Source organism: Rhamphochromis longiceps, linkage group LG15 (assembly GCF_057381845.1).
Source record: "Rhamphochromis longiceps isolate RC_006_pf linkage group LG15, R_longiceps_female_GT1.1, whole genome shotgun sequence".
Lineage (NCBI taxonomy): Eukaryota > Metazoa > Chordata > Actinopteri > Cichliformes > Cichlidae > Rhamphochromis > Rhamphochromis longiceps.
This window is the reverse complement of record NC_140571.1, coordinates 19,834,599-19,847,781: the sequence shown is the minus strand read 5'-3', so window position 1 is coordinate 19,847,781 and position 13,183 is coordinate 19,834,599. Positions and strand designations below refer to the sequence as shown.

Sequence of the window (13,183 nt, the reverse complement as noted above, 5' to 3'; positions counted from 1 at the left end):
TGTTTTGTTTTGTTTTTTCAAGTTTTGTATGGAAGTAAGAACAGAAAAATCTCAGAACTGTCAGCTATTACCCTTCCTCTGAGGAATGAAACTTTTTCCAGCAGAAAAATAAGATATTCTGTTTCTCCAAGAACGTTATGTTTGGCAGGTGATGTTTTGTGGCCAATGAAGGACTGATCTGTGTCATGAGCAAATGCATAAATAGGGTAAAGTAGTGCTGCAACAGCTGCATGTGTGTGATTAGGCATACACAATGTCTGACTTTGGCACTGGAAACATCTGGGTATTAGCTCATTTTGTTGTGTTTGCATAAAATGAATCTCTGAGAGATTTAACGACTCCATAAAGATAGCCTGGATGAATTTAAGAATAGAATAGCTTGTTAGTGCAGAATTTGGGGATTTCATCATAAGTGGCAAATAATGTCATTAAAAAACAAATAAAAAAAAAAACTCAGGATAATAAATCTCTGCAAGCAAACTGAACAAAGACTTTGACTAGAAATGGGAGACACAAAATTGGACCTTAAGGAAGTAGGAATTATTTACTAGTAAGTTAGTAAGACTTATCTTTATTAGCAAGTCAGCACTACAGAGTATGTTGGATGGGTGGATGTCTGTGGAGAGCAAAAGAAACCGAAATGCATGCTAGTGCAGTTTCATGCAGAGGGTATCCTCCCCTGAGAGTGTCAGAGAGTGGCTGTCAGGAACGAAGGAGCTTTTGTAGCTGAGCGCAGCAGGTTCGGGTGCATCTCGTGCAGCTCATCGCCCTCTGATCAGGACTCGCGTGACAAAGCAAAGCAGAGATCTCTGGATGGTGAAGGGGTCGTCACAGCAAATGACTAGATTAAAAAGCATGTGCTGGACTTGTTAAGCCACCATTAATGATGAAATAGACACTCACTGACCACTTTGTTAGACATACCTGATGAACTGCTCATTAATGCAAATATATAGCTAGCTAATCACATGACAAGAACTCATCTTAAACTGATGAGGTTGAAACTGAGCATCAGAATGAGGAAGAGTGGGGATGTAAGTGACTCTGAAGTGGCTTCAGGGTGCTTGTGCTTACGTAATGATGTAGAGGATATTTTCATGGATACTTTGAGCCCCTTAGTGCCTTAGTTTAAAGCTACCTTCTAAATGCACCTCATTTTGAATTATTTTTAGTTTCTGAGTGCAGTGATAGATTATGTATTTAGTTATTCAGGAAATTTACTGAAATCTGCTGTTTCTAGAGGTAAACATGTTCAAACTGCCTATTAAAAAGCTATTTCAGGGCTTCCATGCTTTGTTTAGATGTTTCTCCATAAGCATGATGAGACAGAAGTCTGCCTGTATCAGACTGCACCACAACTGATATCCACGTCTGCTCATTTCTGCACATGTAGATATTGTTTGCAAAATTTACTCTACATTACTACTGTTGTTTTAAGACTGCATTGATCATGCTTTGGGGAACTCCCTGGTAATGTACAGTAAGCTCACAGAGCAACATTTGGACTCGACACTCAGCAGCAAAGAAGCAAATCCATAGAATCAATAAACTAAAAACAAAACATACCATCCAAATACGTGCATTTGTGTGAGCATTCCCTCTAGACAGCATTACCGTGCAGCTGATCTCTCCAGCAGCGTCTACCAGTCATGCACACAAAGCACACACATGTTTTTACACACTGTCTGCACTGATATATCCTACAGCACCACGAGTGGGCATTAAGAGTCTTATTACAAAATGAAGAGGATTAAGCTTTAAAAAGAAGCAGTCTTATCTTTACTCTGCTCTGTCTGAGACAAGGAAAAAAAGAGCTAGGTGGGCAAAGAGAAAGTAGAATGTAGGATTGAGGAGAAATATCTCCAGTGCTCCTCGGGCTCTAAACAGTGACTGAGCAGAGGAACCTTGACTGGAAATCACTACTGAACCCTTATCTCATTATCAAGTGGGCTTTGTAGGGAGATAAAACTCCCCTCTGGATCATTACCTCATTTATAACCTGTTTTTATATCTACTGGAAGGAAAAACTAAATGACACAGGATCTTAATTATCAACATCTTAAATGCTACAAAACATCTCAAATTATATGCTGACAAGTTTCCAGTCTGTTGGAAATGAATGGCCAAAAGCAACAAGAACAACACTCAACATATCCAAGTTTAATATTTTGAAATTCATTTATCTGTATTGTGTTATTGTGAGTTTCTCCTCTGGGCTTTTTTCGGTTTTAATTTAACAGTTTTTTTCTCTGGTGTCTTCATTTTTGACTTCCTGTTTTTCTGACTGCCTTGACTGTTTTCGCACGTGTCTTCGTCCTCTCCCTGTTTTTAAATAGTCTCAGTCTTATCTTCGTCACGTTGTAATGTTTCTTATCCTCTGTGTGCTGCAAGTTTCCCTCCTTTGCGTTTAACCTCTGGCGTCTAGTGTTCACCTAATTTGATTTCTTTGGAGTTATAGCTGAGTAATTATGAATTTGGGTCCTAAATTACAGTTGTACACATGTTTGATTTTCCAATTAGCAGTGTTTGAGTGATGTTGACATGCAACTGTTTTAACTGTTACACAAATAGGGATTTGCATAATAAGTTCAAAACAGCCACCAGCCTATGTGTGCTGTATTTACAATGCTTTTGATTTAGTCCCTGCTGTATTTGCAGATTTTCTCGTGCTCGCCCTGCCTTCTGTGTCCTTCTGATATGAAGATAAACTAACGCTAACCTAACACAACCATCATGCACTGAGCGTTTCCTCTCCTCTCCCACCCTTTTGCAATTTGATCATCTGAAGAACGTTTTTGAATTTTAAGCGTAATGCAATGAAGCCTTTTCAGCTGCAGATGTCTGCTTATACTCTATCATTGCATTCTGTTTGCTGGCCCAAAGACAAAGCTGCTAACTGTCAGGGAATATTAGTAAATTGAAACACAAAACCACAATTTCATGTGTTGCATCTTGAGGGAAAAATGGTGGCGAGTATGGTTGTGCAAATGGATGGTAAATACGATGAAAGGCTTGCTTTTGTGTGCGGTGTATTGAAATAATTAACGCTGTATTTATTTGTGGTTTTGCAGCTGAAGCAAAAATAGAACATAATGTGGTGGGCTAAATGAATGGGTAACAAACAGTGTGCTGCTAATTGAAGAAAAACAAGCCAAGTGATCTATTTTCGTCTCAGTGCTTTGCTTTTGTGATCCAAACCCATAACGATGCTCACTTCAGAACACTTTAATGTAGATTTATTTTGGCAGGGAAGCCAAACATGGTGGTTTCATGAGTTAATGTTACTTGTTCACTTTCTTTAATCAATTCATAACGACTGTGCTGCTTCTGTTGCTTTCGTCTTTCTTCTTCAGGAGAACGGAGTGGAGTTTGAAGCTTGCCTCGTGGCTCAGTGTGACTCTCTGATCGAGGCGCTGACCAGACAGAAAGCCAAACTGCTCACGAAAGTTACCAAGGAGAAGGAGTACAAACTAAAGGTAAGCTTGGTTGATGATCGCTGTTCCTCCCACCTCTCAGTAAAGTCGACTGCTGATATAAATCAGCAGATTAACCCTAACCCCTAACCCTAAAACAGCTGGTGTGGGGAGGATATGAGAAATCATAATCTAACCCAAAAAGACTCCAAATTTTTTATTTAACATGTTCAAAAAAGGCACAATATGTATGCTAAAAACAGGGTTTTAATCATTAAAATCTAGATGTCTGCTTGTCTAATAATTTCTCTTTGTGCTTTATCAGTTTTCTTCAAGCAAATCTGCAACAGTGAATCACACTGCGCCTCTCGTTTCCTCTTCCAGTCCTTTATGTCCATATCTAGATATCACCAGCCCCACCGTTATGAGTAGATTAGCTGATGTGAACCCACCACTGTTGATCTAACTTTAGCTTAAAATCACACGCTCACAAAGATCCTCATCAATAGCGAGACGTTGATTATAAAAAAAGTATGTTTTCAGGAATTTAAGTACCAGAGAGAAATTGCTGTCTCATCTCGCTACCAGAATAAATTCTCTCTAGCAGCTTAGTCTTTTTTTTCATGATTTGCCTCTGTAAATCCACCCTGAGTTTATGTATCACATGGATGCCTGCCCAGCCTCAACGTGCCCGCCGACCGACTGACCGTCTGGCTGGCTGCTGGGTGGGGAGGGGTGAGGAAGAGGAGGAGAAGGAGGAGTGGAGGGTATTTGGATGGAAGCCCCAAGGACAGCTGTTGTCATTATCTGGAGGCTGGGGATCAAGATTTAGCCAGAGGGCAAAGAGCCGCAGGCTGCAAGGAAGCTGGAATAAGAGAAGAATAGCTGGTTGTAGACGGCTGATAAAGCAATGTTAAAATCTTCACTACAATAAATGCTGATTAACTGATACAGCAGTTTAACTAGAGGCTCCTCTTCATGGTGAGAAGAGTACTGACTTTACAGTTGGATAGATAAGCGTCTGCGGCACTGCCTCTCCTTAAAATTACATTCATTTAACTGATTTAAAACAAAACATACTTTTAAGGAAATTTACGCCAAACTAATAATGTTTTTTACTAACAGAGTGAAAAATATATCTTTAATGTCTCTGTAAAGTTCCACAGTGTTCCATTTAATGTTTTTCCACCAAAATATTGAATCGTGAAGCTTGATACTCGCTACAGCATTATACTGGTTTTATGGCTGTGCTTAGGCACTCAAAGCCAGAATATAACATAATTACAAAAGACCGATGCAGCCATTATGGTGCCTTGATTCATTATTGCTTTTACATTTTGGCTGTTTGGAGCCAGATCTGGTCATAGTTGGATGTGAGGTTGGAGTACTAAGTTAATAATTCAGAATCAACTAATGCAATGCAAGTATTGCAAAGACACAGATACTTTCTGATACAAGTACTTTCGACCTGACCAAAGTACTTTTTGGATGGCCTGTGAGTATGACTGGTACTCATGCAACCTCACAGAAAGCCACATTCAGTTTGAGACTGCATGTGTATATATATTGCAGCTTCGTATCAGTCTCACAGCTTCCACCCACATGCCCAAAAAGTAGCAGCTCACATTTCACAACACCATAGTGTGAAGTCAGAGTCATTTAGGTATTAAGGCATGTCAAATATTAAAGTGTCATTTTGCACGTTATTTGTAGGTTTTCACATTACACCCACTTCTCAGATACAAGCAGTGCATACATACATCTACTGTTGCGTTGAACACAGACTGTGTTTTTATTTATTTGTCAGCAGGAAAATATAGAATATTATACTGTGTATAACTGCAGTTTAAGTACAAGCAATAGGCTGTTACAGTCTTTATTTATTTTTTGCTGATGCTACTATGACTATAAAAAATGTACAATTAGAATGTCAAAATTTATATTTTGGAAATATTTGTGTTTCCAGATCTTGGGATATTACATGTTGTAGACATAACATTTTCTCTTCCTGCTTTTCTTATTTTCATTTCTAAATAGATCGTGTTGTGACGAAAACATGAGGGCCGAAATCTCGAAGCTGTGGATTAGTTTAGTTGCAAAACTGAGTTGAATGCAAGGAAAAGGGTGATAGTGAAAGATTGAGAATAAACATGTGAGTTGAGTGTAGAGTTGAGAGGATCACACAAATCTCATTGTGATTATTGTGTAAGAGAGGTTTAGAAGGCAGAGAATAAAAATTTGACCAGGAAACAAAGAAACCCCACAAAATACTCAAACAGTAACTAAGCTTTTTTGTTGTTGTTTTTTACAGGATAAAGAGACCTGTTTGATTTTCCATCATCAAATAAAAACCTGTAAAGGAATATAGACTAGATGTTCTCACACTCAAATACTCGAGGGCTATAATGTTATAGTTGTTACAGTCAGAAGCCTTAAAAAAAAAATCAAACCTGCCATTTTTGTGCTGCTGATTAATATCTTTAAGTCTGACCATTATTGTAAGAGGCTAAGTGCTGTCTTTGTTTGCTGCTAAATGAGAAGGTACCTTAAGAATTTTATGTTAAATAACACATTTAATCAAAATTAAAAGTAAGATTCTATTAAAAAGCTTCAACGCAAGTAGAAACAAAAAGCCCAATAGCAAGCATGACGAGCATTTCATTTCTTGTATACAGCCAAGAAGGTTTTATGAGTATTTTAGTGCTTTTTTTATTCTCTACATTATGAGTTTCAATTTATACTTGACATTTAGTCTAAAGTGTACTGAAAATAGATGTCAATAAAAATATTTTTGCTCTAACCTGAAATGAAATGTGATTCAGTGTCTGCTGAAGAGGCTGTGAGATGTACCTCCAATGAGGTGCATTCAATTACCGTGTTTCAATATCTGAACCCTTAAATTCATTTCAGATTCATGAGGAACATACGGGAAAAGCCCATCAGCCGGGGCTGCAGGAGCATGTGGGAGGGAGTTGACGGCAAGTCTCAGCGGGACAGAAAGCAATTGAAATAAATCTGAGATTTATTCAAGCGTCACGCCTCGTACTTCATGTTGTTTGCGCGGAGGATAAAAGCGACGGTTCGGCAACGTGATTTGAAAAACAAATTTTCTCTTGGGAAATAATTTGAGTATGTGCATATTTTAAGTTGCACCTTTAGTAGACTTGTACAGTATGAGTGCAAATAAGAGAAAAACAAAGAAAAAAGGGAGTGACGTGACATCAAATACAAATACATGGATATTTCATGTGAGATAAGAAAACTTACTAAACGGATAAAATGCAAGAAAATATTTAGAAATTTCCTAAATTGTCATGGTCTTCATATTTCAACTCAGACAACAGATGACAGGTGAATAATTAACTGATCTCATAAACCATCAAATAAAAGACGACTAATTACCACAACTGCACCTAATTAACTCTCTGATCCATTTAGACGGCCATTGGTTAACGCTAGAATTAATTATTTTGGATGCAGACAAGTTTCAAAATATTTTCTGTCTAATCTCTTGCTTAAACTTTAAAACCTGATGTGTGTGTGTGTTACACGTGGAGTATAATGATATTAGTAGTACTATGAGCTGAGGATTAAAGATTGCTCGTGAGTTAAAAGTGGTGCAGCTTGATTGCAAGAAAACAAAAGGTTAATAAAGCGATGACAGGTTGCAGACTTTCAATTAGCCCCAAAACGGCTGACTGTGACACACGTCCAAATCTCATTTCCCCTGGCTCGGGGTTCAGCCAGCAGACGGCATGTGTCTGGTGTCTGTGTGAAAGAGAGAGACTGAATGAAAAACAGAAAAGTGCGTTTGTCTGGTTGCGGCTGATAATGTTTCTGTGAAATTTATGAGAGATCAACAGATCGATTCCAGTTGTGGCATTATGGTGTCACGCTGTCAGACAGTCTTTAATTAATCCTTGACTGTTTTGCATGCCAGCCACTAACTCGTCTTTCGTGTCAGCCAGTTCCAACTGCCCATGTTCTGCTCCCTAATTACACTCCTAGTGCACATATAACAACCTGCTGCCAAGCTCAAAAATCAGCGTGATCCTGAGCTGGCAGTTCTGAACTTTTTTAGCGTGGTGCCACTTTTCTTTATTCATTACCTCCCATTCTTACTGAACTGTATTATTACTGAACTAATCTTAAGCGTCATTGTCGCTGAGAAAAAGTTGACCAGCATGAAAAAGTGGACTCCATGGACACCATTTACAGCTTTTGATTGTATCACAGATTAAATTGTTGTTTAAGTCCACCTCTTTGTATTACTGAGCATTTGAGAGAATTTCACAAGTTCACTCTGAAATTAGCAATATTTCTGCTGACAACAACGTAGTTGTAATTCAGTAAAAGGACTAGATGTTGCAATGCGTGATAATGCATGGCTTTAAATCGGGGCGATCGTAACTCAAGAGTTGGGATTCGCCTTGTAATCGGAAGGTTGCCGGTTCGAGCCCCAGCTCAGACAGTCTTGGTCGTTGTGTCCTTGGGCAAGACACTTCACCTAATGCCTACTGGTGTTGGCCAGAAGGGCAGATGGCGCGATATGGCAGCCTCCCTTCTGTCAGTCTGCCCCAGGGCAGCTGTGGCTACAACTGTAGCTTGCCTCCACCAGTGTGTGAATGTGTGTGTGAATGGGTGGATGACTGGGTGTGTAAAGCACTTTGGGGTCCCTAGGTGGGACTAGTAAAAGCGCTATACAAATACAGGCCATTTACCATTTTAAATGGAGAAAATCTTGAGGAATGGCTGTTTTGAGGAAAGTCAGCCCAGAAACTTTACCAGCGGCACACATCGTTATGCCTCACTTTCGGTCTTTGTCCCAAGCTAATCTGCCTTTCCCCCCCCTTGGTTAGGTTTAGAGATTAGAGATCTGATCTAGATTATCATATTAAAATTTGGGACGCATCATCAGTAGTGGACCTTGGGTTCATCGGGTGCTTCGGCCATTATCACGAGACACCCTCATCCAAGGAGGCCCTGCCAGGGTTGGCAGGCCCCGGAGTGTCTCACTGGTTTACGTTAAATTATTTCTCTTCTTCTTTCTTCTGTTTAGTTTTCTACAGTTTATTTTCTTCTATCTATTCACTGCAACTGAGAAATAATACTTACCCCTCTAACATTTATGGAGCCGCACTTTTTCAAAGGGATAGAAATGGTGATAGAGAGAAGTAAGACAAAAGGGACAAAATAGACGATAGGAGAAAGTTGTGTCTCCATGTATATCTCCCCTGAGTAAGGCTAGTCCTACAACCAACCAAGATGCGCTTGAGTGTGCCTGGGACACATATAATGATATAATACCATATTGATGCTAAAGTTGTTCAAGTGAACCCAACAATCGACATCAAAGAATGGACAGACTGCCAGGGGCCTAAATAACTAGTCTTCTAGCCACTAAAAGGGTAATGCGGCACAAGTGAACTCAATCAGGCAATAAGGTTGGAAAGAGAACAAAGGTAGGAAGTTAAAAACAAAATGGAAAGATGAGGAAACAACTTTTTAAAGCAAGAGGATACAACTGAAAGAGAATAAACTCATGCAGGCAATGGAAGACACTAACAGGGGGCAAAGGAAGGCTCGGGGAAAAGGTCATACCTCAGAGTCTTTCAGAGTCTTTCACTTGTACAAACTGATTGAAACTGATACAATTAAACATAGTGAAAATATTTCAGATGCTCATCTCAGAATAATTGCTTTTAACAACTCATGCATCTGATCTGTTTTGTTCAGGTGGTACGTGACCAGATCACACACTGCACTATGAAGTTACGGCAGACCACCGGCATGATGGAGTACTGTCTAGAAGTCCTCAAAGAGAATGATCCAAGTGGTTTCCTCCAGGTATTTTACACACCTCATGTTTGTGCGTGTGAGACGAGTATGAAGATGAGTAACAGGGGATGTTACAAAGACAAAAAGAACACAAAAAAACAACAATTTCAGTTCACCATAATCTAAAAACTATTAAACATCTAAAACAACCGAACATCAGCACAAAAACAGCGTGTGGCAGAATACATTCCTTCTTTTGCTGAGGCCAAGGGAATTATGTTACTTAAATAAGTAAAGCACAGGACAAAACACTATGAGGTCTTACTCGATTAAAATTCAACCCAAATCAAATCTTTTTCTGAGATATTTTGAACCAAAAAATGGAAATGAAGGTAGGAAGGAAGCGTGACACACAGATCCTCTGAGCACATTAGGAGAAATCAGCTTCACGGGGAGCCTCTGATGTTTGTTGAATCGGCACAGCCAAAAAAAACAAGCAAACCGTGGCGTAGCAGAGGAAGGAGTCAGCACGGAGAACAGCAACAACAACAACCCCACATGCCTGCCTGCACTTCAGCACTACAGTCACAGCAACATGCATCTTATTTTAATACATCTGCAGCTGTTCTATTTTGAATTAACTTTACATGCCTAGTAATCAATAGGTTGACATGCTCAGTAGCTAATAAATAATCATTGATCTTTGTATGTATAGATGGAGAAACGTGACCTCCTCAGAAGAAATAAATGTTGGTTTCCTGCAGAACGCTAAATCATGAAGACTTTTCAAGACCATCAGACTTTTTTTTCATCTTTAAATCTGTCTCGAGTCTCAGCTCATGCAGAGTCTGGGCTTTATATCAAAGTTCACACAACTCTCTCAGGAAACAAAAAAGGCTTTATACAACTTTATTTGCATATCTTTAGTAGTATATATCAAAAGCGCTATATCTGGATGTGTGAAATCAGGGGGAGGTCGTTTTTGAAATTTGAAATAGAAAAAATATTCAGTATTTGTGTCACCACTGGAAATACTTCCTTTCCTTATGTGTTAGGTGGTACGCCTGGATAGAGCACGCACGTGATAGAGGAAGGGCACATGACACCCACTTACTCAACAATGACCTGCTCCCACAGACTCAGGATGCAGTGCATGTGCAGAAATATTTGTAGTGTATCAGCAAACATCTACGGGGGCATATTACAGCCACAGAGGGCAAGAAAAAAGAAAAAAAGAAACCAACACAACAGCAAAAAAGGTTTAAAGTTTAAAGTCATAAAAACAGAGAAAACAGTGATGAGAAAAAAGTCGGGTTTTATTTTTTGTGTAAAGGAACATTTCAAGGTTAAGTTGCAAAAAAAGTCATTATTTGAGGTTCTGGGATCAATAACTTATAAAACACATTATTAGACGCCAACGACAGATCTATCCGATGAGGTCGATAAAGCAGACCAGAAGCCACAAGCTCATTTTCAATAAAACCTGTCATCCTCTAACCTTGGCTAAAACACATTTAATAATGTTTAATTACATTTCTCAAGTCTTACAAATTATTGATTTTAAATAACAAAAACAAAGCAACAAAAAACAAACAAAAGTACGACGACAATACAGGGCTATTCTATTCTATTCTATTCTATTCTATTCTATTCAAATATGTGATTTTATTCCAACTTAAAGTTGAAAAATAAAGCAATACAGTTACATGACTTATTTCTTCATCTTTGTTCTTGTAAATTTCAGCTGTTTGATCAAAATTCACAATTTTAAATCTTGATTTTTTTATTTTTATTTTTTTACCTTGAGTGGCCTTCATTTGCAGTCATAAATGTGCCTTTATGGTACTGAATAAAAACACACATGATTTCCAGATATTCCAGAAAATAAGCTTCCTTTTTCTTTACCCATTCTGAAGCATAAGCAGTGTTGGGTAAATTACTTTAAATTACAGTTGTTACATTACTAGTTACTTCTATCAAAAGTAATCCAGTTACTTTCAAAGTAACTAGTTACTCAGGAAAGTAACTTTGGTTTTACTCAGAATTCTCTTGTTAATGTGTTGCTTCCAGTCTTCTAGCCACAAGTGCACTGTGCCACCTACCAATAGAAAGGAAAAAATAATGTGCATATTTCCAAATATGTGGGAGATAAACAAACAAGACAGACGGGACTTGCGACAGATAAGCCGATCAGCTGATCATTGATCAGTTTCATGATTGAAGTAGAAACAGGAGAGGGAGGGGGAGAGAATGAGAGAAGAAGAGACAGCTGCAGCGTAAAGACAATAACTCCAGCTTTGTGTCTTTTTCATTGTAGCTGAAGAACGGGACAAACTGCGTTCCTTTTCAGCTCAATACAAAATATTTTCTCTGAATACGAGACGATTCCATTTTTTAGGGAACGGTTGGCAACTCTAATAATTAACCTTATGAACAAAATAAAGTTCAACATCAGTAACATCATAGCAGCCGCCCAGCTGTATAGAAACTCCGTCATGCTAGCTAGTATGCAGTACAAAAAAGTCAGCATAACTAAAATAAACTCCACCTAAACTTGGTTTATATCTGACCCAGATAGACTGCAGGTCATAACTTCTTACCTGAAGTTCAGTTCACTTGACACTCGGACACCCGCCTCGAGTCTCTCCTCCTGCCTCCCCTTTCCTTCATCTACCTGCTGGCCTCCACCACTTGCTAATGTTACTGAATCTGTGGAAGATCCGCGATAGCCACCACATAATAACTAGTTACCGTGCTCGTTACCACAGTAATAACGTAGTTACTGTAACGCGTTACTTAATAATGCGTTAGTCCCTACACTGAGCATAAGTAATGGAAACAATCATGCAATGTATTCACTAGAGGTTGGGTTTTTTTGTCTTATCCTCAGATCAGGGGTCTAATTCATATCTTTAAATATTTGAACTGCACTAATGTGAGCCTCATTTCACTTGTCAGACACAGTGTATGGAAGCCGGGCCAGTCAAATGGAAAATCCACTTTGTATGCAGGGAGGGCCTCTGATATTTTCCAATGTATTTAAAAGTATATAAATATTGAATGAATGTGTTCTCATTTCCAGCGTTTTCTTCATTCTTTACTTCTTACAAGTAAACCATTGCTGAATCTATACTGTGTCTGCAAACTTCAACTTGCCCACTGTATGTGTTTGCGTAGATCTCAGATGCTCTGATTAAGCGAGTGACGTCATCTCAAGACCAGTGGGTTAAAGGGGCCCTGGAGCCAAAGGTTGGCCCTGACTTTGACCTCACTCTCAATACCGACTCGCTGCTACAGACCATCCTACAGCTGGACTTCTGCCAGGGCAAAGGTGAGCACACGTTTGGACTTTAAGACCAACTGTACTACTACAACTTAGTCAAATTAAAAAATCTCTTTAGCTGTATATTTAAAAGGCGTACTCCACTTTATAAGGCATGAGTCTCACACGAGAGAAAACTAGAAAAGAATGGTAAAGCTAGTTTAACTAAGATGTACGGACAAGCTCAATGCTGGGAATTTCTCAGTTACTCTGCTGGGAACAACAGATTGATTGATTTATTAACTTTGAATTGAGAATAATTTGTTATCCTAGATTTACCTCTGTAAACCTTTGGCCTTTTATACTAACTTGATGCATCTCAGAGTCCTTGCTTCAAGCAATTCGATCCTCACTGGAGGTGATGATTGGTTGCTTGTGGACTTACCAGCCTCTGGTTGCCTAGGTAATCATCTAATGTATTTACCACCAGATAATATGACAATCAGCAGTATCCTGCAGTATCACTGATAGTCTCTTCACTTGCACACCTGTCTCTGGCCACCACATTGCTTCAAATCATCAAGCAGCCTCAATTCTCCTCCCATTGAGATCATATTCCTCACAAAAATTTTACTATATGAATCTTTTTGAACAAAACTGTTCCTACACAGTGAGGAAAACTGAGGAACAGTTCAGGGTTGTGGCTGAATTTGGAGGCTGACCACAGATT

The 13,183-nt window shown here is 38.9% G+C and overlaps 1 protein-coding gene across 2 annotated transcripts in view; it reads left to right on the top strand.

Moving 5' to 3' along the window:
* The window catches only part of trim67 (tripartite motif containing 67), a 59,187-nt gene that overhangs the window by 27,215 nt on the left and 18,789 nt on the right, over positions 1-13,183 (top strand). For both annotated transcript variants that reach the window (XM_085381524.1, XM_085381523.1), the window contains exons 3-5: positions 3,354-3,476; positions 9,150-9,260; positions 12,369-12,522. In XM_085381524.1, the coding sequence (XP_085237650.1) occupies positions 3,354-3,476; positions 9,150-9,260; positions 12,369-12,522 (388 nt within the window). The remainder of the gene's footprint in view (positions 1-3,353; positions 3,477-9,149; positions 9,261-12,368; positions 12,523-13,183) is intronic.